This window comes from Salvelinus namaycush, chromosome 40 (assembly GCF_016432855.1).
Source record: "Salvelinus namaycush isolate Seneca chromosome 40, SaNama_1.0, whole genome shotgun sequence".
In the NCBI taxonomy this organism is placed as follows: domain Eukaryota; kingdom Metazoa; phylum Chordata; class Actinopteri; order Salmoniformes; family Salmonidae; genus Salvelinus; species Salvelinus namaycush.
In genome coordinates, this window is record NC_052346.1 from 12,355,420 (window position 1) to 12,382,792 (window position 27,373).

General features: G+C 43.2%; 1 protein-coding gene across 2 annotated transcripts in view; it reads right to left on the reverse strand.

The window, feature by feature from the left end:
- The window catches only part of LOC120033345 (vang-like protein 1), a 66,063-nt gene that overhangs the window by 16,577 nt on the left and 22,113 nt on the right, over positions 1 to 27,373 (reverse strand). For both annotated transcript variants that reach the window (XM_038979641.1, XM_038979640.1), the window contains exons 3-5: positions 26,078 to 26,207; positions 8,879 to 9,310; positions 6,801 to 6,976 (exon numbers count right to left, since the gene is read on the reverse strand). In XM_038979641.1, coding sequence (XP_038835569.1) covers positions 6,801 to 6,976; positions 8,879 to 9,310; positions 26,078 to 26,207 — 738 coding nt within the window. The remainder of the gene's footprint in view (positions 1 to 6,800; positions 6,977 to 8,878; positions 9,311 to 26,077; positions 26,208 to 27,373) is intronic.

The following is a 27,373-nucleotide window of genomic DNA, read 5'->3' on the forward strand; positions in this document are numbered from 1 at the left end:
CTTCCCATGGCCATGTCCTCCTCCATTCCCAGGCAACTGGTGAGGACATTCCTCTGTGTGTCTGGCAGGCAGGCTGTCTGACAAGTGTCTGATGGGATATCAGAACAATGAACCTGGCCAGGAGGCCTGTTCTTCTGTCTGACTCTGACCTGGCCGTTCTTTGATGCCAATCTCAGGGCAGAAGAAGCCTGAGGAAATGCTCAAGATCCTAACACCAACATTACCAGAGAATCACCTCCGCAAGAATCCTGCTATTCTCCTCATTAATTGTCCCCTATTTCCAGTGTGGTCTACCATTACAAGTCGCTACTTACGGTAGAGAAGAGCCACAGGCAACCGAGGCACAGTCAGGCTCATATCTAGGCCAGTGTTTGGGCTTTATTTGTTTGTCTCCTCTTTCTGCTGTAGTTTAATAATTGATCAAAGTACCGAGCACCAGAGACCCTGACTGCTCAAAGTGCTGCCTTCATCACAATGGGTGTATGTAGTGTAGTTAACTTTAGGAAGTTGGTTTAGTAGTTTGTACTTGTTTTGTGCTAATGCACAACTGCGTGTGTCTGACGAAACGTCTCCATACAGTATGTATAAATGAATTATAGCTTTAAGTGGATTTAAAACTAGACAAAGTTGTTTTACAGTGTGCCTTTGTTTTGGCAATGTCAGAATGTGTCTAAGTATACCATACCAGCCGTGTCTGTCTGTCTGTCTGTGTGCCATGCCAGTGGTGTGTCTCTGTCTGTCTGTGTGCCATGCCAGTGGTGTGTCTCTGTCTGTCTGTGTACCATGCCAGCAATATGTTTATACATCCATGTATTTGACATCGTAGTTGTGGGTTTGTGAACCCACCTGCCTCCTCCGTATGTTCACATCCACTAACACCCTTCATCCTGCCGTGGTCGTTTTCTCTGTATCAGTCATATGGGATATATATATATTTATATACAGTATATAATAGTGCCTTCAGAAAGTGTTCACACACCTTGACTTTTTCCACTTTTTTTTGTTACATTTGGGATTTAATTGTCTTATTTTATTTTTTAATCTATACAAGATACAAAGTGTCAAAGTGGAAAACATTTTTATTTTTTATTTTTTTTAAGATGAATTAAAAATAAAAACCCTATCTTGATTACATAAGTATTCACCCCCTGAGTCAATACCTTTGGCAGCGATTACAGCTGTGAGTGTTTCTGGGTAAGTCTAAGAGCTTTCCACACCTTGATTGTACAATATTTGCCCGTTTTTATTATTTTTGAAATTCTTCAAGCTCTGTCAAGTTGGTTGAGGATCGTTGCTAGACAGCCATTTTCAGGTCTCGCCATAGATTTTCAAGTAGATTTATGTCAAAACTGTAACAAAGCCACTCAGGAACATTCAATGCAACTCCAGTGTATATTTGGCCTTGAGATTTAGGTTATTGTCTTGCTGAAAGGTGAATTTGTCTCCCAGTGTCTATTGGAAAGCAGACTGAACCAGGTTTTCCTCTAGGATTTTGTCTGTGTTTAGCTCTATTCTGTTTCTTTTTATCCTAAAAAAGACTCCCTAGTCCTTGCTGATGACAATCATATCCATAACATGATGCAGCCGTCACCATGCTTGAAAATATGAAGTGGTAATCAGTGAGTGATGTTTTCAGTTGGATTTTCCCCAAACAAAACGCTTCATATTCAGGACAAAAAGTAAAATTCTTTGCCATATTTTATGCAGTATTACTTTAGTGCCTTATTGGAAACAGGATGCATGTTTTGGAATATTTTTTATTCTGTACAGACTTCCTTCTTTTCACTCTGTCATTTAGGTTAGTATTGTGGAGTAACTACAATGTTGTTGATCCATCCTCAGTTTTCTCCTATCACAGCCATTAAACTCTGTAACTGTTTTAAAGTCACTATTAGCCTCATGGTGAAATCCCTGAGCAGTTTCCTTCCTCTACGGCAACTGAGTTAGGAAGGACGTCTGTATCTTTGTAGTGACAGGGTGTATTGACACACCATCCATAGCATAATTAATAACTTCACCATGATCAAAGATATATTTTTGTATTGTAGGGACCTTACAGATAATTGTATGCGTGGTACAGATATGGAGTAATCATAAAAAAATCTAATTTTGTAAACATTTAGAAAAACAATTCCAATTTGACATTGGGGTGTTGTGTGTAGATCAGTGGCACACAATCTAAATAGTATCCATTTTAAATTCAGGCTGCAACACAACAAAATGTGGAAAAAGTCAAGGCTTCTGAATACTTTGAGGGCACTGTGGTATGTATGTATGTATGTATGTATGTATGTATGTATGTATGTATGTATGTATGTGTATATATATATACTGCACTGGAATGAGGGAGAGGATATGTCCATAATGTCCTGTCACTTAGCCTGACATTTCCCCTGCGTCAGCACTGGGTGTGTAAAGTTGCATACCTCTCTCACCTCCCCCACACTGTCACTGCTGTTAGGACGTCCCATGACTGTTTCTATCTACGTCTCCTCGCTCTCTCTCTCTCTCTCTCTCTCTCCTACTCACTCTTACATGTGGAATGGTACACAGCAGTAAATCTTTCTCGTGGTGTGGTGTCGTATCAATAGGGGAATAAAGAGGATGGGTTAGAAGAGAGGACTGTGTCTGTCTACAGAGGGGGACAGTAGCCTCAGTGTGCTGCCTGGCGCCCCAGGGGGAAATAGGAAGCACATGCTTCCTATTTGAATGACCCTGTGCATGAATGACCCTGTGCTTCTGTAGGCCTGTGAAAAGCTGCTTGCATCTGCTGCTGCTCTGTTAGTGGGCTCAATGCAGTTACAACGCAGAGGAACTGGGGCCTGACTGTGTCTCAGCAGCATACTGACAGGACTAGATTGGATCAGTAGGCTACAATAAGCTGCAGCAGAAAATCAGACCTGGCATTTCTAGATCAAAACCCCAACGGTCAACCTGGACCTGTGTAAAGGCACGTAAACAGAATGGGTACACACGCTGAATGAATTGGTATTGTGTATCTGGCTAATCAGCACTGGTACATTGATCACTTGACTACATGTCTGCATAGCCAATGGCTTAGAGATGGGTTCAGGCCATACTCGGTTGCTACATAATAGATTGCTAAAGCACAAGAACAGAACACATATGTAAAGTCTCAACTGGTGAAATATTGCCGTCCTTGAGAGGCAAGACATGGCATGTTGTGCCGGGACATGACGTCCATGCTGCAGCAGCAATAGGAAGTAGTCTCTCTCTCTACCTCAGCGCCTCTCTCCCAGCAGCGCTGTGAGGTTATTTGGTTTTATTTGACAGAGCCTAGGCAGCAGGGATATGTTGTGTTCAAGGGGGGGTTTGGGGTATAACAGATAAAATGATGGCTAAAAGTAACACAAAGTAAAATCAATAAAATAATGGAGATAGTGAATAATATAATAAAAATAAAATATAAATATTAATATTTCATATAAATATATTAAATTATATGTATGTATATGTAAGTATATATATATGTATATATATATATGTATATATATGTATATATATATGTGTATGTATTATATGTATATATATATTAGTGTATATATATATATATGTGTATATAGTAATATATATATCATATATATATATATATCGTGTATATATATATATATATATATATATATATATGTATATATTGTAATTATAGTATATATATGTATATATATGTATATATGTATATATATGTATATATAGTATATATGTATATATATATATAGTATATATTATGTATATATGTATATATATATTTAGTATATATATATATATGTATATATATATATGTAGATATAATATGTATATATATATGTCAATATATATATAGTATATATATATGATATATATATGTATATATTATGTATATATATATGTATATATATATATGTATATATGTATATATGTATATATATGTATATATATGGTATATTATGTATATATATGTATATATATGTATATATATGTATATATATGTTATAACTATGTATATATATGTATATATAATCTCATATATATATGTATATATATGTATATATATCATATATGTATATATATCAATATAATGTGTATATATATATATATATGGTATATATGTGTATATTATGTGTATATATATATATATATATATAATATGTAGTATATATATATATATATATATAATGTGTATATATATATATATATAATGTGTATATATATATATATATATGTAGTATATATATATATATATATATATGTATATAATATATATATATATATATATAGTGTATATATATGTGTATATATATTATAATGTATTATATATATAGTATATGTATAATATATATATATATATATATATATATATATATATGTATATAATATATATATATATATATATATATATATATATATATATATATAGATATATATATGTGTATATATGTATATATCTATATATATATCTATATATTATATATATATATATCTATATTGTATATAGTATATATGTATAATATATATAGTGTAATTATATTATATATATATATATGTGTATATATATATATATATATATATATATGTGTATATATATATCTATATATATATGTGTTATATAATATATATATAGGGTATATTATATATATATATGTGTATATATATATATATATATATGTGTATATATATGTGATATATATATGTGTATATATAGTGTATATGTGTATATGTGTATATATATGTGTATATATAGTGTATATGTATATAGTGTGTATATGTGTATATAGTGTGTATGTGTATATATATATAGTATATATATATATATGTCGTATATATATATATACTATATGTTTGTTATATATATATATATATGTGTCATATATATGGTATATTAATGTGTATATATATGTGTTATAAGTGTATTATATTGTGTATATATTATGGTATATATATATGTATTGGTATATATATATGTGTTAATATAATAGTGTGTAATAATATATATATGGATATATCATTATATTATGTTGATATATTATATAGTGATATATTAATATAATATATATGTGTATATATATATATATATATATATATGTGTATATATATATATCTATGTGTCTGTATATATCAATATTGGATATATAGTAGTATATATATATTATATTATATATTTTATATATAATATTATATCATGTCTATATGCTGTATATATATGTGTATATATATGGTATTATATATGTGTATATAATTGTGTATATCATATGTGTAATATATATGTGAATATGGTATATATAGTGTTGTCCAATAATTAGTAATGTGTATATATATGGTATATGTAATATGTATATAGTATATGTGTATATGTATATGTAATTAGTATCATATATATACTAATATATATGTATATGTATAGTATTATATATATATGTATTTATATGTATATATATGGTATATGGTATATGTTATATATGTATATGTATTATATAATGATAGTGTCATTATAATATATATAATATATATAGTAGGTATATGATATATATCTATAATATATATGATATATATATGTAATATATATATATATATGATGTGTACATATGTATATAATAATACTAGTAGGTGTAGTATATATATATATATATATATGTGTTATGTATATATATATATAATATAGTGGAGAGTGGTAGAGATATTATAGAATAGTGAGATATAGTATGATAAATGATAGATAGAGTAGATGTGTTATATACTATATATATATATATACGATATATATGAGTTATATATATATATATATCTATATATAGAATGTGGTGAGAGATATATAGAATAGATATAGTAGATCATATAGTAGAATATAATAATCTGTGTATCTCCTCTATATATCTCTATCTATATATCTCTGTGTATATATATCTCTATATATATCTCTACTCTATCTCATGTGTATATATCTCTATATACTATATATATCTCTGTGTATCTATATATACATATATGTTATATCTATATATGTGATTATGTACTAGGGAAAACGGCTGGAAACAACCCAGTCTCCACTGGAACCTGAGAATCTGTGTGTGTGTGTGTGTGTACAAAAGTGTGTGTGTATTATGAGTGTGTATGGTATGAGTGTGTATGGTATGAATCTTCTCTGACCAGATGCTCAGTGTGGCCTGTAGGGAGCACTAATTAGCTGTTTGTTTACAAGTGCATACAGACAGAGAGAGTGCTGCTGTGTTGGCCAGCTGAGGAAAATAGCAAGGCACGTTATGAGCGACAACAGCCCCAGGGCAGCCTCGAACAACACTAGTGAAGCAGAGGCTAAAGCACTTTACATGTCCATCATCTGTCACTGTACTGAGGTAGACAAAGGTGAACCAGAGGGCCCCGGCATAATACCAACATATGTTATGTTTGAGGCCCTCACAAAAGGGGATATGATAGAGCGAGAGAGAGAGCGGATTTTGACAGTCTTACTATATCTTTCAGCAACTCGTCATGAGGTAAAACCTCTTCCTGGTACAGTCAGACGGCACATCAACAGGACAGTCATTACAGACCAGGTTCTTCTAGTCTGAGCTGTTCTCTCTGGCTTATTACTTCTATTACTCATATTACACACACACACACACACACACTCTCCTCTTACTTTATTTTCTCTGCTCTCTCCTTCTCAGCCTGCTCTACCCACTGAGTTGTCCAGTCTTACTTTCAAGGACTTTTCTCCTCTCGCATCCTCCCCCTCTCCATTCTCCCTCCCCCCATCAGTCTCCCTTCCCCCTCTCGCTCACCCGCCCTCTCCCTCCGCATCTCACCTGAGCTGGCCCAGGTTGTAGTGGCGTGTCTCTCCGTCGGTGGAGCGCGTGACGCAGACAGAGAAGGCGGGCTGCAGCTGCCTGAGCTCCAGCAGAACGATGGCCAGGTAGTGGATGAAGAGCAGAGCGTCTACTAGAGATACAGCGTACTGCACGATGCCCTGGTAGTTCTCATCCTGGCAACAACAGACAACCCAGCAGCTGTTAGTGTCAATACACTACCTAAAGTCGTGGCCAAAGGTTTTGAGAATGACACAAATATTAATTTTCACAAAGTCTGCTGCCTCAGTTTGTATGATGGCAATTTGCATATACTCCAGAATGTTATGAAAAGTGATCAGATGAATTGCAACGTCCCTCTTTGCCATGCAAATGAACTGAATCCCCAAAAACATTTCCACTGCATTTCAGCCCTGCCACAAAATGACCAGCTGACATGTCAGTGATTCTCTCGTTAACACAGGTGTGAGTGTTGACGAGGACAAGGCTGGAGTTCACTGTGTCATGCTGATTGAGTTCGAATAAAAGACTGGAAGCTTCAAAAGGAGGGTGGTGCTTGAAATCATTGTTCTTCCTCTGTCAAACATGGTTACCTGCAAGGAAACACATGCCGTCATCATTAGTTTGCACAAAAAGGGCTTCACAGGCAAGGATAATCAACCATTATTGGATCATCAAGAACTTCAAGGAGAGCGGTTCAATTGTTGTGAAGAAGGCTTCAGGGCACCCAAGAAAGTCCAGCTGGCGCCAGGACCGCCTCCTAAAGTTGATTCAGCTGTGGGATCGGGGCACCACCAGTACAGAGCTTGCTCAGGAATGGCAGCAGGCAGGTGTGAGTGCATCTGCACGCACAGTGAGGCGAAGACTTTTGGAGGATGGCCTGGTGTCAAGAAGGGCAGCAAAGAAGCCACTTCTCTCCAGGAAAAACATCAGGGACAGACTGATATTCTGCAAACGGTACAGGGATTGGACTGCTGAGGACTGGGGTAAAGTAATTTTCTCTGATGAATCCCCTTTCCCGATTGTTTGGGGCATCTGTAAAAAAGCTTGTCCGGAGAAGACAAGGTGAACGCTACCATCAGTCCTGTGTCATGTCAACAGTAAAGCATCCTGAGACCATTCATGTGTGGGGTTGCTTCTCAGCCAAGGGAGTGGGCTCACTCACAATTTTGCCTGAGAACACAGCCATGAATAAACGAATGGTACCAACACATCCTCCGAGAGAAACTTCTCCCAACCATCCAGGAACAGTTTGGTGACGAACAATGCCTTTTCCAGCATGATGGAGCACATTGCCATAAGGCAAAAGTGATAACTAAGTGGCTCGGGGAACAAAACATTGATATTTTGGGTCCATGGCCAGGAAACTCCCCAGACCTTAATCCCATTGAGAACTTGTGGTCAATCCTCAAGAGGCAGGTGGACAAACAAAAACCCACAAATTCTGACAAACTCCAAGCATTGATTATGCAAGAATGGGCTTCCATCAGTCATGATGTGGCCCAGAAGTTAATTGACAGCATGCCAGGGCGGATTGCAGAGGTCTTGAAAAAGAAGGGTCAACACTGCAAATATTGACTCTTTGCATCAACTTCATGTAATTGTCAATAAAAGCCTTTGACCATTATGAAATGCTTGTAATTATACTTCAGTATTCCATAGTAACATCTGACAAAAATATCTAAAGACACTGAAGCAGCAAACTTTGTGAAAATTAATATCTGTGTCATTCTCAAAACTTTTGGCCACGACTGTAGGTACACACCAGTGGAGGCTGCAGAGGGGAGGACGGCTCATAATAATGGCTGGAACAGAGCGAATGGAATGGCATCAGACACATAGAAACCATGTGTTTTATAACATTCCACTTATTCCGCTCCAATCATTACCACGAGCCCGTACCTCCCCAATTAAGGTGCCACCATCCTCCTGTGGTATACACACATTCATGACAAGAGATTTACATAGATGAAAGCAATGACAAACAAACTGAATACTTGAAGAGGCAGATGTGGTGGCCAGTAATTAGATGCATTACAAACACTGTGAGTGTAAGTCTCTCTCTCTCCCTGCTGTACCTGGGAGTCCAGTATCCTTACGCCATAGAACAGCCAGTAGGACACGACGAACAGCAGCACCAGCACGGCCAGCAGCGCTCTGAACACAAACACCCGGGGCAGGCTGGCGCGCGGAGCCCGGAAGAACAGCGCCCACACGGCCAACAGCAGTATCAACAGCTTAAACGCCACGGAAATAAAGAGGCCCTCGCAGGCCGTGCCGCACACCAGGAGCTTGTCAGGCCAGAGGAGGTGGGGGAGAGCCAGGAAGGCCAGGGGAGTGAGGAAGACCAGCAGGCCCAGAACCACAGCCAGGGTCAGGCTAAAGTAGCGCCGGCAGTCCAGGCCCACGCTGTCCTCCAGGTCCTTGGTGATCCGGACAATGTCCTCCTGGGACAGGCTGTGTTCCGACGTCCCCGTGACGGCCGTGGTGGTCTCACCCCAGTTGTCATCCTGGGAGGGAGGGAGGGAGGGAGGGAGGGAGGGAGGGAGGGAGGGAGGGAGGGAGGGAGGGAGGGAGGGAGGGAGGGAGGGAGGGAGGGAGGGAGGGAGGGAGGGTTAAATGATGTAGCATATGAGCATGTTACTACTAGAGTCAAATTTATTAGAGACAGGAAAAGTTATAAATCTGGCAAGTCAGGTTGGTATTTTCTACTCTAGGCTCATTTCTATAGACAGCTTAAAGCTGTGCTCATTTCCGTTCAAAAGTCAACCAGGGAGGGGAGGACGAGCAAACAAAGAGAGTTAGAGAACGAGAGAAAGAAAGATGGGAAATGGAAAAAGAAAACAGAGAATGGAGTGACTGCCTGGGGTACGCGAGGCGCTGACGTCTGTGTTTTCTGTCAACCACAGATAATAAAGGTCATTTGTGACTGGCGAGAGCTCCTAAAACAACACAGATAAGAACCTTTCTAACACTGTACCAACACAGGCCCACAGTGTAGACTGCTAACTGAGCTGCCAGAGAGGGCTACCCAATACAAACCAACAGGGAGACTGGACAGACAAGACCAGAGACTATCTATCCATCTTGCTGCTCTTTCCCTAGTTCCCCAACGACAACAGATGGAGCCTGATTTGATTTCCTCAGCAGACTCCAATTTAAATCAGCAGGCAGCTAAAAATAGCACAGAGGGTGAAAAAGGGAATTCATACAGGATGCATTTACCATCCATCTGAGATAGGGGACTGCACAGTGTGTGTGTGTGTGTGTGTGTGGTGTGTGGTGTGTGGTGTGTGGTGTGTGTGTGTGTGTGTGGGGTTCTCTTTGTCCCATGGCCCTAGGAGTTAAAACAGCACAGGATGGGCAGGAGGAAGCAGAACAATAGAAGGCCAAGCTTTAGTGACACTCTATCCCCAGTCGGAAAGATGCAGCAGCCAAAGTTACTATCCCACTGTAATCAGGCCAGCTCCTACTGCAGTGTCCAGAGACAAACTACATTTAGTTTAATGTTGCTGTTGTGGGTTCAATACATTAGAAGTGTGTTTGATGTCCCTATGCCGAGCCACTTACAGACAACCCGCCATGGTTATTACACTGTGTTCAACTTCAAAGGAGGTCAAAATTTAATGAAGTCAGAGAGCACCAAGTGAAGCAAATAAAATCAAATTGTATTTGTCACATGCGCATAATACAACAGGTGTAGACCTTAGTGAAATGATTACTTACAAGCCCTTAACCAACAATGCAGTTAATAAAAATATCTACAAAAATAAGAAATAAAAGTCACAAATAATTAAGAGCAGCAGTAAAATAACAATAGCGAGACTATATACAGGGGGTACCGGTACAGAGTCAATGTGGAGGCTATATACAGGGGGTACCGATACAGAGTCAATGTGGAGGCTATATACAGGGGGTACCGATACAGAGTCAATGTGGAGGCTATATACAGGGGGTACTGGTACAGAGTCAATGTGGAGGCTATATACAGGGGGTACCGGTACAGAGTCAATGTGGAGGCTATATACAGAGGGTACCGGTACAGAGTCAATGTGGAGGCTATATACAGGGGGTACCGGTACAGAGTCAATGTGGAGGCTATATACAGGGGGTACCGGTACAGAGTCAATGTGGAGGCTATATACAGGGGGTACCGATACAGAGTCAATGTGGAGGCTATATACAGGGGGTACCGATACAGAGTCAATGTGGAGGCTATATACAGGGGGTACCGATACAGAGTCAATGTGGAGGCTATATACAGGGGGTACCAATACAGAGTCAATGTGGAGGCTATATACAGGGGGTACTGGTACAGAGTCAATGTGGAGGCTATATACAGGGGGTACCGATACAGAGTCAATGTGGAGGCTATATACAGGGGTACCGGTACAGAGTCAATGTGGAGGCTATATACAGGGGGTACCGGTACAGAGTCAATGTGGAGGCTATATACAGGGGGTACCGGTACAGAGTCAATGTGGAGGCTATATACAGGGGGTACCGATACAGAGTCAATGTGGAGGCTATATACAGGGGGTACCGGTACAGAGTCAATGTGGAGGCTATATACAGGGGGTACCGGTACAGAGTCAATGTGGAGGCTATATACAGGGGGTACCGGTACAGAGTCAATGTGGAGGCTATATACAGGGGGTACCGATACAGAGTCAATGTGGAGGCTATATACAGGGGGTACCGGTACAGAGTCAATGTGGAGGCTATATACAGGGGGTACCGATACAGAGTCAATGTGGAGGCTATATACAGGGGGTACCGGTACAGAGTCAATGTGGAGGCTATATACAGGGGGTACCGGTACAGAGTCAATGTGGAGGCTATATACAGGGTGTACCGGTACAGAGTCAATGTGGAGGCTATATACAGGGGGTACCGGTACAGAGTCAATGTGGAGGCTATATACAGGGGGTACCGGTACAGAGTCAATGTGGAGGCTATATACAGGGGGTACCGGTACAGAGTCAATGTGGAGGCTATATACAGGGGGTACCGGTACAGAGTCAATGTGGAGGCTATATACAGGGGGTACCGGTACAGAGTCAATGTGGAGGCTACATACAGGGGGTACCGGTACAGAGTCAATGTGGAGGCTATATACAGGGGGTACCGGTACAGAGTCAATGTGGAGGCTATATACAGGGGGTAACGGTACAGAGTCAATGTAGAGGCTATATACAGGGGATACCGGTACAGAGTCAATGTGGAGGCTATATACAGGGGGTACCGATACAGAGTCAATGTGGAGGCTATATACAGGGGGTACCGGTACAGGGTACCGGCATGTTGTCCGGTCCTCTGGCAGTCTCTATGGGGGTACCACAGGGTTCAATTCTCGGGCCGACTCTTTTCTCTGTATATATCAATGATGTTGCTCTTGCTGCGGGCGATTCCCTGATCCACCTCTATGCAGACGACACCATTCTGTATACTTCCGGCCCTTCCTTGGACACTGTGCTATCTAACCTCCAAACGAGCTTCAATGCCATACAACACTCCTTCCGTGGCCTCCAACTGCTCTTAAACGCTAGTAAAACCAAATGCATGCTTTTCAACCGTTCGCTGCCTGCACCTGCACGCCCGACTAGCATCACCACCCTGGACGGTTCCGACCTAGAATATGTGGACATCTATAAGTACCTAGGTGTCTGGCTAGACTGCAAACTCTCCTTCCAGACTCATATCAAACATCTCCAATCCAAAATCAAATCTAGAGTCGGCTTTCTATTCCGCAACAAAGCCTCCTTCACTCACGCCGCCAAACTTACCCTAGTAAAACTGACTATCCTACCGATCCTCGACTTCGGCGATGTCATCTACAAAATAGCTTCCAATACTCTACTCAGCAAACTGGATGCAGTTTATCACAGTGCCATCCGTTTTGCTACTAAAGCACCTTATACGACCCACCACTGCGACCTGTATGCCCTAGTCGGCTGGCCCTCGCTACATGTTCGTCGTCAGACCCACTGGCTCCAGGTCATCTACAAGGCTATGCTAGGTAAAGTGCCGCCTTATCTCAGTTCACTGGTCACGATGGCTACACCCACCCGTAGCACGCGCTCCAGCAGGTGTATCTCACTGATCATCCCTAAAGCCAAAACCTCATTTGGACGCCTTTCCTTCCAGTTCTCTGCTGCCTGCGACTGGAACGAATTGCAAAAATCTCTGAAGTTGGAGACTTTTATCTCCCTCAACAACTTTAAAAATCTGCTATCCGAGCAGCTAACCGATCGCTGCAGCTGTACATAGTCCATCTGTAAACTACCCACCCAATTTACCTACCTCACCCCCCATACTGCTTTTATTTATTTACTTTTCTGCTCTTTTGCACACCAGTATCTCTGCTAAATTGTAATTACTCGATTTATTGCCTACCTCATGCCTTTTGCACACATTGTATATAGATTGTATATAGATTCTCTTTTTTTTCTACCATGTTATTGACTTGTTTATTGTTTACTCCATGTGTAACTCTGTGTTGTTGTCTGTTCACACTGCTATGCTTTATCTTGGCCAGGTCGCAGTTGCAAATGAGAACTTGTTCTCAACTAGCCTACCTGGTTAAATAAAGGTGAAATAAAAAATAAAAAATAAACAGAGTCAATGTGGAGGCTATATACAGGGGGTACCGGTACAGAGTCAATGTGGAGGCTATATACAGGGGGTACCGGTACAGAGTCAATGTGGAGGCTATATACAGGGGGTACCGGTACAGAGTCAATGTGGAGGCTATATACAGGGGGTACCGGTACAGAGTCAATGTGGAGGCTATATACAGGGGGTACCGGTACAGAGTCAATGTGGAGGCTATATACAGGGGGTACCGGTACAGAGTCAATGTGGAGGCTATATACAGGGGGTACCGGTACAGAGTCAATGTGGAGGCTATATACAGGGGGTACCGGTACAGAGTCAATGTGGAGGCTATATACAGGGGGTACCGATACAGAGTCAATGTGGAGGCTATATACAGGGGGTACCGATACAGAGTCAATGTGGAGGCTATATACAGGGGGTACATGTACATAGTCAATGTGGAGACTATATACAGGGGGTACCGGTACAGAGTCAATGTAGAGGCTATATACAGGGGATACCGGTACAGAGTCAATGTGGAGGCTATATACAGGGGGTACCGATACAGAGTCAATGTGGAGGCTATATACAGGGGGTACCGGTACAGAGTCAATGTGGAGGCTATATACAGGGGGTACCGGTACAGAGTCAATGTGGAGGCTATATACAGGGGGTACCGGTACAGAGTCAATGTGGAGGCTATATACAGGGGGTACCGGTACAGAGTCAATGTGGAGGCTATATACAGGGGGTACCGATACAGAGTCAATGTGGAGGCTATATACAGGGGGTACTGGTACAGAGTCAATGTGGAGGCTATATACAGGGGGTACCGGTACAGAGTCAATGTGGAGGCTATATACAGGGGGTACCGATACAGAGTCAATGTGGAGGCTATATACAGGGGGTACATGTACATAGTCAATGTGGAGGCTATATACAAGGGGTACTGGTACAGAGTCAATGTGGAGGCTATTTGCAGGGGGTACCGGTACAGAGTCAATGTGTGGGGCACCGGTTAGTCGAGGTAATATGTACATGTAGATAGAGTTATTAAAGTGACTATGCATAGATAATAACAGAGTAGCAGCAGCGTAGGGCGGGGGCAATGCAAATAGTCTGGGTAGCCATTTGATTAGATGTTCAGGAGTCTTATGGCTTGAGGGTAGAAGCTGTTTAGAAGCCTCTTGGACCTAGACTTGGCGCTCCGGTACCGCTTTCCGTGCGGTAGCAAAGAGAACCGTCTATGACTAGGGTGGCTGGAGTCTGACAATCTTTAGGTCCTTCCTCTGACACCAACTGGTATAGAGGTCCTGGATGGCAGGAAGCTTGGCACCAGTGATGTACTGGGCCGTACACACTACCCTCTGTAGTGCCTTGCGGTCGGAGGCCAAGCAGTTGCCATACCAGGCAGTGATGCAACCCGTCAGGATGCTCTCGATGGTGCAGCTGTAGAACCTTTTGAGGATCTGAGGACCCATGACAAATCTTTTCAGTCTCCTGAGGTTGTGTCTTGGTGTGTTTGGCGATGTGTACGCCATAGGAACTACACCTCCATCGCTCCTCCATTCCTACAGGCTGAATTCCATCCTTTTAGTAATAAAACCTCTTATATCATGACTTTCTGCCAATTCAAGCAGTCCAAGGGAGGGGTTGACGACACACAGTCAAATGTCCAGGTTCTTATCTGAAACAGTAAAAAAACTGACCCACCTAACGGATAACATTCCTGATACAATCCTGACCGATAACACAACTTGACCGATAACGCAACCTAACGGTCGTAAATAGCCATTAGTCTAGTCAGTCTGGCCTCCAGAGAATAATCCTTATAATGGACCAATGCGTAGGCTGTAAATCACAGTGTAGAGCTGCTGTATGCCCTTTGGGGCGAGGAGGTCACAGGGTCAAGACACTGGTGGTTGTTATGTAACTGCACATTTGCATTTAGGTGGAAAACAAACATCCACATCTGATTGAATGTTCAGGTCACATGGCTGGCTTGAATTGCACCATTCAACACTGGAACATATTTCAGTGCCATTTCAACAGTTCCATGCTGTGCTTTTGTTATAGGAGTCAGCTGACCCCATTGTGTAGTTTCCAGGTGGTGTTGAGCATCAGCACCATGACTCTACCACCACAGCCAGAGCACTGAGATCCTCTAGTCTCCACCTCCCCACTGAACCAGGAGGAGCTGTGTGTCCACAGAGAACACACCAGGGTTATTACCTGACCTACAAACCCAAACCTGCCACAGTAATGAGTGGGGAAAGGGGTAGAGGAGGAGAAGCAAGGGAATTGATGCAGCTCTCAACTGTGTGAGAGCGAGAGTGTGTGTGTATAAGATAGCCCTCATTAACACGGTGTTGAAGAGGTCCTTTGCCACTCCATGGTGAGGGTATGAAACACTGGATACTTCAAAACACAGACAGAGAGATGGCTTTATGAATAGAATGATTCCAAATAGAGAATGAGAACCCCATTTTAAATCAATCATCTCATTTTGATGAAGTGATCTAGGAGAAACACTCCATTAAGGGTTTTCCATTGGTTGTCCCGTACCAACCAGGGCTGGCTTTAGATAGAGAGTTTGGCAATTTTGGATGGGGAAGTTTGGGCCCTTGCCTGCCTGGGGTTTCCCTGTGCCTGCCTGAGTATAAACACTGACCCAAATCTCCTGATAGGACTAGAGAGTCATCAGGGCGCTGATCTAATAGCAGAGAGAGATGCCTGCACCTGGTTGGCACCACTACTATTCAACACATTCATCATCACAGACACACAGCTGAAGGAGAGGAGGAAAGAGGGCAGACAAAATAGCGAGAGAGGAGAGCCGAAGGGAGACAGGAGAAAAGGAGGGAGGGTGAATGAGAGAGAAGGGAGAGGGATTGTGGAGTATTACATCCCCCACACAAAAACACCTGTCAGGCCTATCCACAACATCCACCCTAATCAGAAACCTGTGGTGATTCACCAACACCTCTATCGTGGTGGGGGAGGGGTTATGCAGTGAAAAGTCAGCTGAATAGCCATTGAAACATCCAATTTGACATGTTCTCTCCCACACGCTGATACGCATTCAGAAAGAGAGGGGAGATGGGGAGGGTAAAGAGGGGAGTACACTGGATAGAGGGGCGTGAGTGACACTGACATCCCAATGAGCACTCCTGTGAAATCTGAACAGACTGAGGGAGCAGCAGACAGAGAGAGAGAGGTGCCTAAAAACTAACATTCTGAGTGCTGAGAAACTGGGCAATAAGACATCTACCCAATCTATACACACGCTAGGCAACCTAGCAGTTAAGAGCGTTGGGCCAATAACCGAAAGGTCGCTGGTTCGAATCCCCGAGCCGGCAAGGTGAAATAAATCTGCCGTTTACCCTTGAGCAAGGCAGTTAACTTCTTTGGGACAGGGGGGCAGAAAAAAAAAGGTGCCCAGAGTAAACTGCCTGCTACTCAGTCCTAAAAGCTAGAATATGCATATAATTAGTAGATTTGGATAGACAACACTCTGAAGTTTCTAAAACTGTTTGAATGATGTCTGTGAGTATAACAGAACTCATATGGCAGGCAAAAACCTTAGAAAAAATCCAACCAGGAAGTAGGAAATCTGAGGTTTGTAGTTTTTCAACTCTTTGCCTATCCAAGACACAGTGGAAATGGGGTCATATTGCACTTCCCAAGGCTTCCACTAGATGTCAACAGTCTTTAGAACCTTGTTTGATGCTTCTACTGTGAAGGAGGGGGGAATGGGAGCTGAATGAGTCAGAGGTTTGGCAGAGTGCCATGAGCTGACCACGCGCGTTCACGTGAAGGTTAGCTTGCGTTCCATTGCATTTCTACAGACAAAGGAATTCTCCGCTTGAAACATTATTGAAGATTTATGATAAAAACATCCTAAAGATTGATTCTATACATCGTTTGACATGTTTCTACAGACTAACGGAACTTTTTGACTTCTCGTCTTCTCGCGCCTCATGAATTTGGATTACTGGGCTAAACGTGCGAACAAAAAGGAGGTATTTGGACAAAATTTATGGACTTTATCGAACAAATCAAACATTTATTGTGGAACTGGGATTCCTGGGAGTGCATTCTGATGAAGATCATCAAAGGTAAGTGAATATTTATAATGCTATTTCTGACTTTGTTGGCTCCACAACATGGCAGATATCTGTATGGCTTGTTTTGGTCTCTGAGCACTGTACTCAGATTATTGCATGGTGTGCTTTTTCGGTAAAGCTTTTTTGAAATCTGACACAGCGGTTGCATTAAGGAGAAGTGGATCTAAAATTCCAATCAATAACACTAGCATCTTCTAACAATATGTATTATGAGTATTTCTGTAAATTGATGTGGCTCTCTGCAAAATCACCGGATGTTTTGGAACTACTGAACGTAACGCTCCAATGTAAACTGATATTTTTGGATATAAATATGAACTTAATCGAACAAAACATACATGTATTGTGTAACATGAAGTCCTATGAGTGTCATCTGATGAAGATCATCAAAGGTTAGTGATTCATTTTATCTCTATTTCTGCTTTTTGTGACTACTCTCTTTGGCTGGAAAAATGGCTGTGTTTTTCTGTGACTAGGTGCAGACCTAACATAATCGTTGTGTGCTTTTGTCGTAAAGCCTTTTTGAAATCGGACATTGTGGTGGGATTAACAAGAAGTGTATCTTTAAAATGGTGTGAAATACTTGTATGCTTGAGGAATTTTAACTATGGGATTTCTGTTGTTTTGATTTTGGCGCCCTGCACTTTCATTGGCTGTTGAGGTGGGACGCTACCGTCCCAAATAGCCCAGAGAGGTTAACCCCCTAACACCACCTGCTCCCCGGGTGCCGATGACCTGGACGTCGGTTAAGGCAGCCTCTCTGATTCAGAGGGGTTGGGTATAAATGCAGTAGACATTTTGGTTGAATGCATTCAGTTGTGCAACTGAGTAGGTATCCCCCACTTCCCTTTCCCACATGCAAAAAATCCAAACATTTTCACCCAGGACTACTTTCATTCTATTACCAAAAATTAAGAGAGACAATCAGGAAGGAAATGTTTGTCAAACCAAAGTGTAGAAATATTAATATTAATGTCAGTGAGTGTGTGTGTGTGTTACTTACGTGTTCATCGATGGGAATCTTTCTCCACGTACAAATGAAGTGAAATACAGTAACACTATGCGTGACTATAAATACAAGCTATTGTCTCCAATGTTAAATCACATGTCCATAAAAAGGGCTGTGTGCTGCTGTGGTCTGTGGGGTAGATCAAACAGGGCCCTTTGCTCAGAGACGGAGCATAAGCACTCAACAGACTCCCGGGAAATGAGCGGTGTGTGGTTCTGTAAATATAGCAACGTACAGGGGGCATTCCTAGAAGCTGTTAACATTCAGCCCCAACCACAGCCGTGACAAGCAACGCAAAGCAAACAAAGCTGCCAATTACATGTGAAGACAGAGAAGGTGGGCAGTAGCAATGTTCTACACTAACATGGAGGAAATAGGTGGAACAGCCAGGAACAAGGTGGGAGTTCAGACTGCCAGAAAGAGAGTCAGTAGGGATAAATAGGAGTTCTCCAGGGGAAATGACTTCTATGTAAACTAAACACTTGTCCTCTAACCCTCCTATCACATCGTGAGATGCAGCTCATTTTGAACTTCATGTAAAATGACCATAAGATTCCAGCTTTGTCATCACCGCCATCATCACAGAGCAGATTTCTCCCTCCAAAAAGACGGCCATTTTTAAATCACTTCTAAAACAGTGGTCTCACAGACAACAGCTACACCAAAAACACTGTCTCTCACTGTATTTAACAAATGCATGCACACTACTTGAACACGGATGGCTTGCCAGTTGCATGCATGTCAACTCCTTGGATCCAGACCTCGAACATCCACTTAGATAGAAGGAAATGTTACAGCCCTTGGCCATCCAACAGTCCGTGGTTACTGTGTCTTACCTGGCCTGACTCTGTGCATGGCCCTGGGCTGAGAGCAGGAGTGTCCCCAGGTGGAGAATTGGAGTCTTCCTCTTCCTTGGAGGTCTCCACCACCATCACCACCTCCACAGTCTCCATCAAAGCGGAGAGCTCATGTCGAAACGGCAAACTTTAACGTGTAACAGCGTCGCCCGGCCAGGACAGGGAGAAGCTTGGCCATAAAGATCCTAGTGCATCTCTCCACTCTGAGACAACCTCTCTGCCTCCACCGCTACCCTGCTGCAGCCTCACCACTAGATCTCCATCACGCCCCGAGAGAGTTCGTACTGTATATGGGCTGTGTGTCTCTGGGTTTAATGTACAGGCAACACACACACAGAGACAGAGAGAAATCACATGGGATGTCCTAATAGCAGCAAGATGGGGGGGGGGGGGGGGGGGGGGGGGGGTGAAAGGGCCAGTGGAGGATGAAGGGGGGGGGTCCATTAAACAAACAGCTGTGCCCCCCAGAGAGAGAGACAGCAAACAAAATACTAAACCAATTAGGCTCAGAGGGCTCCTGCCTGCCACCCCTATTATATCCCCCACCCTCCCATCTTTAAACGCTCTTTTCTATTCCTTCACTGCCCTGGGGCAACTTCTCTCATTCTCTCTCTGCTCATCTTTGCTCCAGTGAAAACCACTCTCTGTCCATTCCTTCTGAGCACTACGGTGATGGTGTTACAACTTCCCAGATCCCTCGTCAGCAAAGGGCCTGACGAGGGATCTGGGCGGTTTGGGCCAACAAATGAACACACAGTGACGATGACAGTCTTTGTACGGATGAACTGTTCATAGACATTGGATTACAGGCTTATAGCAGCCTCTATGTAGGATGACAATACAACCACACAGTCACACCAACGTTAGAAGAGCCCTAAAAAAGACGGAGACGTCCTTAAAAGAAACATAGATACTCTTCAGATTCAAGTAAAACGCAGATCTCCAAAAGGACTGGAGTGGACACAGTAACTAACTTCCTGTGTGAAGAAGCGACATCATCAGGGTTGCACATTTTGGGGAATATTCAGAGGTGGAACATTCACAGTGGGAATTAACAGGAATTAATGGAAATATATGGGAATTAATATTAATACCATTTAAATGTAGATGTTTTTGCATTGGATATAAATACCATATCATATGGGAGACAGAAACATACACCTTTTACCTTATCATAAGTAGACATCATTGCAGATGATTAAATCCTTCCAATAGAAATAACATGTAAAAAAAATTGTTATGAATTGAACTTTAATTAAATGAGTTGACTCGCCACATGGGATGATTTAACTGAACAACAAAAGAAAGGGAATATTGAATGATCCCCAATGATCCATCGCATCTCCCAAAAACGTTTTCAACATATGTCTGTAAAATGATAGTCTAGAAACTAAAGCTTTGGTCGTCTTCCTCTCAGGCTTCCATGTCTTCTCTCTGGACCTCCTCAATGTCCACCTATTGAGCATCAGACTCTGAGGCCTCATCTTCACTGTCAATTTCCAACCTTGCTGAGGATGGCTATTTGTCAGGCTCAAAAAGCCTCAAATTTTCCCGGATGGCCACCAATTGTTCAACCCTTGTATTGGTCAGCCTGTTGCGTGCTTTGGTGTGTGTGTTCCCAAACAAGGACCAGTTGCGCTCTGAGGCACCTGATGTTGGTGGGATTTGGAGGATGATGGATGCAACAGGGGAAAGAGCCTCTGATCCACAGTCCATTCCACCAGGTGGCTGATGAGATGTATCTGGAGTATTTCTCCTGTCTTACCCGGTGTCCTGTGAGAATTTAAGTACGCTCCCTCTAATTCTCTCTCTCTAAGGACCTGAGCCCTAGGACCATGCCTCAGGACTACCTGGCCTGCTGACTTCATGCTATCCCCAGTCCACCTGGTCATGCTTTCAACTGTTCTGCCTGCGGCTATGGAACCCTGACCTGTTCACTGGATGTGCTACCTTGTCCCGGACCTTCTGTTTTGGACTCTCTCTCTACAGCACCCGCTATCTCTAACTCTGAATGATCGGCTATGAAAAGCCAACTGACATTTACTCCTGAGGTGCTGACCTGTTGCACTCTCTACAACCACAGTGATTATTATTATCTGGCCATGCTGGTCACCTATGAACGTTTGAACATCTTGGCCATGTTCTGTTATAATCTCCACCTGGCACAGCCAGAAGAGGACTGGCCACCCCTCAGAGCCTGGTTCTTCTCCAGGTTTCTTCCTAGGTTCCAGCCTTTCATGGGAGTTTTTCCTAGCCACCGTGCTTCTACATCTGCATTGCTTGCTGTTTGGGGTTTTAGGCTGGGATTCTGTACAGCACTTTGTGACATCGGCTGATGTAAAAAGGGCTTTATAAATACATTTGAGTGATTGATTGATTTTGTTGGCACGACAGCCATATTGCATCTCCATCCCAAAGCCCTTGTTTGGAAGTGTACTTCGCCAGACAGCCAAGAAACCTTGCTCTCATCCAGGCCAAGGTGACGAGACACTGTCGTGATGACACCATAGGCCTCGTTGATCTCTGCACCAGACAGGATGCTCTTGCCAGCATACTTGGGGTCCAACATGTACGCTGCGGCGTGTATGGGCTTCAGGCAGAAGTCTTCACACTGTTTGATATATTTCAGAACTGCAGTTTCCTCTGCTTGGAGCAACAGTGAAGTGGGCAGGGCAGTATGGATTTCTTCTCTTACATCTGCAAGCAGAATCTGAACATCAGACAGGATGGCATTGTCTCCCTCAATCATTGCAATGGCTACCACTATAGATTTCAGGAGTTTCAGGCTGCTTACCACTCTCTCCCAAAATACATCATCCAGGAGGGTCCTCTTGATGGGGCTGTCCAAATTGTCAGACTGTGATATGGCACATATGTGATATGGCACAGTCCCCATTCCAAAATATGCCACAAGACCTAGAATTGCCATATGTGTATCCCACAAAAAAGGTTCACTGTTATACGCTACCTTTTTAAATTAATTTAAGCAAAATTCCCAAAATTCCCGGGCTTAACTTCCCATGGCAAATTTCCGGAAAAATTCCAGAAACTTACTGGAAAGTTTCTGACCCTTTGCAACCCTAGACGTCTTCAACCACTTGTCTCCTGCATAGATGGCCTCGAACTCGCCTCAACCCCAGGAAAACCGTGCCAGAGCAAGGAACTTGCATGAGCAGAAAACACACAGAAACAATAATTTTGTTAAAGAGACCTCAACTCATAGAGAAGCAGAGAGGCTCAACTCACCATGGAACCATGGGGGGAAATAAGACATGAGAACAAGCCCCGTGCTGCATCCAAGGACCCGACATCGCTACTACTGTACCTCGTACTTCCCCAACACAGAACTACCTGCACTCTGCTTAGAAATGCACTGTAGTCCTGTTGTTACCTCTTTACCATCTCAGAGGACAGGCGCTGCTTTAATTGGGCAGAGTTAAACTGGAGGGAGAGAGGGGGGTAGACAGGGGTGGGGATGTACAGTAGAGATGCATGTTATGGGGTTGGGGAATCAGAGGCTGACAGAGTTTAGTTTGATGTCCCGTTGGCACTGCCTCCATTCTGAGGGACCCGGGGGGGGGGGGGGGGGGGGGAGACACTACGTCTGCCCCCCTTTGGATTCTGCCTGCAGTAAACTACAACAAATACCGATTGGTGGCCGAAAACTTTATTTTTTTGCCACTTTAAGCCGGATTCTCATTCACTTCAATGCCGAGGTTAGGTAGTACACGATCATCACACAGACGTGAACACGTGCACTGGGGAGTACATGTGCAGCACACTGTGTAATGTGCCTTTACAAAACAGAATTAGCCTACATGACACAAACAAGCTTTGAGGTGGAGGCCTGGAATGAGTCACACACACACACAAACACGAGTACCATGTCTAATGGTTGGGTTCTAAGGATTCTGATTTCATTGACATCCCGTGAACTATAAATAAAGTTAGATCCACTTTCTCTTTTCAAACAGCCCTCTGTCTGTGTAAGCAGGAGAGGTGGGAGGTGGAGGGCTGTTCATTCTCAAAGAATGCTTCCTTGCTTTTACATATCATGTTTCTCCTGGGTGCCACTTCACATCATGGTGGAGCAGTGAGGAACTAGAGTGCATTCCTCAGATGCACAACTCTTATACCCGAGACGAGTACTTCAGAAGTCCCCATTCCACATCTATGGTCTACCGTTACAACACTGATATAATGTATCATACGTGTATGCGAGTAGTCGAGACGAATAGGGACCGCTACTGTTCTCTCGACTGGAGAGGGTTGAGAGTCAGCGCACTAGCATAGCCTGGAGGCTGGAGCTTTGGACTGGTTCCCTCAATGGCAGCCGTTCAATATTGTAGCAAACAGCTCTGTTCAAACATCACTGCAGAATCACCTAGAGCTGCAAGCTCATAAAACTGTCAAGGCAAATGATGAGAAAATGGAGCATATTGAGACCAACGCCCTGATTCGCCGATTCAAATACTGTACCCAAACACACAATGACAAACATACTGAATAAATACTTTATACTGTGTCACACAAGTTTTCCTGACAAGCTCAACAGCAAACAACCCGAAACACACAGTCACACACACATGCACCCTGACACACACAGTTCTTTCTGGAAGGCTGGTTATAGCAGAGTAACAGAGGGACACAGCTACACTGAGAGGTCACAGCTTGCTGAGGGCTGGCACCCTCCTGACAAACACAGCCCCTGCATCTGGGCTCACACACCGTGTCAAAGACACCACACAGTACACACACACACAGTGTCAAAACACAGAAGATACTCACACATACACAGCGCTACAGCCAACCCCCAGACACATGTGGGGATGTCTGGATACATATTTCCAGAAAATAAACCTCCAAATTCAAAAGGACAGTCCAATGCATTGTTAAAAAGTCGTGCAGCCGGCCACATGTGAATGTCTGTACTAGGGATATGCACGGTTATTTGAATATTCGAATATCCGAACGGACGTTAGTAATCAAATACTTGTACGAGTATTCATTTTAGCAAGCATAAAAATATTATCGGCCTATGTTAACACTGAAAAAGCTCTCTAAATGAAATTAAAATATCCATGTGATGTGACATTGTTACATACAAGGATATACCATGACATTTCAAATTATTAATTTAATAAAACAAAAATTTCAATGTAGTTTTTATGGCCCGACCCACAAAAAGACCGGTAGCCATCCGGTAGCCTTCACGTATGTAGCCTGTTGTTCATGCCTTTCACTAATGCAATGCAAGATGGAATAAAATAACATAATTAAAAGCTAGCAAAATGAAAAGTAGTAGGCTACAACGAACTACCAACAGGTAGGCTGTTGTTTTATCTGAATGGGGTTGTGGAGAAAGCGTAGCATGTGGCCTCAATTAGCCTAGCTAGCTATAGTTGGCTAGCTTAGCTAGCTTCTCTAGGCTACTCCAGTCAAGATAGATATGGGAGGCTGCTACAAATTAGCTAGACTTGGCTATAGCCGAGTTGCATTGGCTACTGCTTCTTGCTCTCCTCCCCTCCCCCCGCACAGACGTCACACACACACACCGCCTTAGCCACCTTAGTGAGTGGTAACGAGCGCAGCCCTGTACTGTGGGACTGTGAGACCGGCAGGGCATAGCTTTTAACACAGCAGCTCCTCTCCATCTCTCTCTGAGAAGATTCCCAGAGAGCCTGTATTATTCTGACTGATGCCTATAGTACGCCCGTCAGCATTACCGCAGGCAGGCTGGGCCACAACATGAACACATATACTGAGTGAGTACTGCTGTTCGCTAGCAAATCCTGTTGAGGCGCTTAATATATCACACACACGCACGTTCGTACATACATGAACAGTACTAAATACACACCCTGTGTCGTGCACACAAGTCTTGTTCATCCGAGTAAGGGAGTTTGCCAAGTGGGTCAGTAAGGGTTAGTGTAATGGTGAGAGACGGGCTGGTAGTGGTAGTGTTGCTCTGGGCTATACTCCACTGTAGTGAACATAGAATTTGCACGTGAACGGCAAAATCTCTTGTCCTCCAGTCTGTGTATAAGCCATAACATCTGGATCTGTCCAACTGTCTGTCTTGCTGTTAACATCTATTTTTATATCCCTCCCTCCATCTCTTCAAGGGCCAGGCAGATCTAGCACTCAAAGCCCACTTTCAGCAGTACTTTATCAGCCAAAGCCTGAAACCCTTAAAGCCAGAGTGCCCAGTGTTGAACACCAGAGACTATGTGCACATTGATCAGCTAGCTGTACAACACAAAGGGACATAAACACACTGTGTGTAATCTGAAAGCCTCAATCAGGCCTGTGAAGTCCTCAGCTCAACCAGAAAGGCACAGGGCTTATCCGGACGGTAGATAGACTCGCTCCCATGAGTGGATTTACACATTTGTATTACAAAGAAGTTGTTTACCATAAATCCAACTACAAGCACTGATAAACAGCCACGTGAGCTGAGCTGTCCACCGGTGCATACTGTATGTGCCCGTGCCTTTATGATTAAATTACCATCATAATGAGGCATCGCACAATAAATACAAAACAACATAGGAATACAGAAATTTAAAAGTTAAGGAGTTGTCATGTGAGAAAAAGGTCAAGTTCATATTTGGAGGGTTTCCAGCAATGTGGTTTCTTCCCTGTCTGGGCTGTCTGGGCAGAGTAGTTGTGGAGAGATTAGCCTACCTGGACCTCTTCCCCCAGTACAGACGAGTCTCCCAGCAGCGGTTCTGCTGGCGGTGCGTTGATGGTGACAGACTTCTCCGAGCGGCTGCCATCCTTGCTGCGTGACTTGTGGTGGTCGCGGATGCGCTCCCTGAGAAACAACGACAGGTACACCGGGTGAGTCGACAGGTACGGGGTTACCATGACAACCAGCAGACCGGAGGAGAGAATAGGAAGAGAGCATGTCGGCGTGGCAATAGCAATGGACTGCCACACACTGGATTTCCAGCAAAACCTTGTGTTATTTCTCTCTCTTTGGTTCTCATTCTCTCCCTGTTTCCTCCATAGCGTCAGCAACAACAGGGTTATAGGAGCCATCATCCCCTACGACCTTAATCCTGCTGGATTTTACTTTGAATTTCTTTAATTAGTCTTTTCTCACAGTGAACGTCTGCAGGGGCTTAACTGAAAAAATCAGACACACGAAAATGCTAGAACAGGCAGACGCTGTTTGAGTCAGAAAAGAGGACTAGGGGACTAGGGGACCAGGGGAATAGAAGACTAGTGGACCAGGGGAATAGAAGACTAGAGGACTAGTGGACCATGGGAATAGAGGACCAGGGGAATAGAGGACTAGGGGACCAGAGGGAATAGAGGACTAGTGGACTAGTGGAATAGAAGACAAGGGGACCAGGTGAATAGAGGACTAGGGGACCAGGTGAATAGAGGACCAGGGGACCAGGTGAATAGAGGACCAGGGGACCAGGTGAATAGAGGACCAGGGGACCAGGTGAATAGAGGACCAGGGGACCAGGTGAATAGAGGACCAGGGGACCAGGTGAATAGAGGACCAGGGGACCAGGTGAATAGAGGACCAGGGGACCAGGTGAATAGAGGACCAGGGGACCAGGTGAATAGAGGACCAGGGGACCAGGTGAATAGAGGACCAGGTGAATAGAGGACCAGGGGACCAGGTGAATAGAGGACCAGGGGACCAGGTGAATAGAGGACCAGGGGACCAGGTGAATAGAGGACCAGGGGACCAGGTGAATAGAGGACCAGGGGACCAGGTGAATAGAGGACCAGGGGACCAGGTGAATAGAGGACCAGGGGACCAGGTGAATAGAGGACCAGGGGACCAGGTGAATAGAGGACCAGGGGACCAGGTGAATAGAGGACCAGGGGACCAGGTGAATAGAGGACCAGGGGACCAGGTGAATAGAGGACCAGTGGACCAGGTGAATAGAGGACCAGTGGACCAGGTGAATGGAGGACCAGTGGACCAGGTGAATAGAGGACCAGTGGACCGGGGGAATA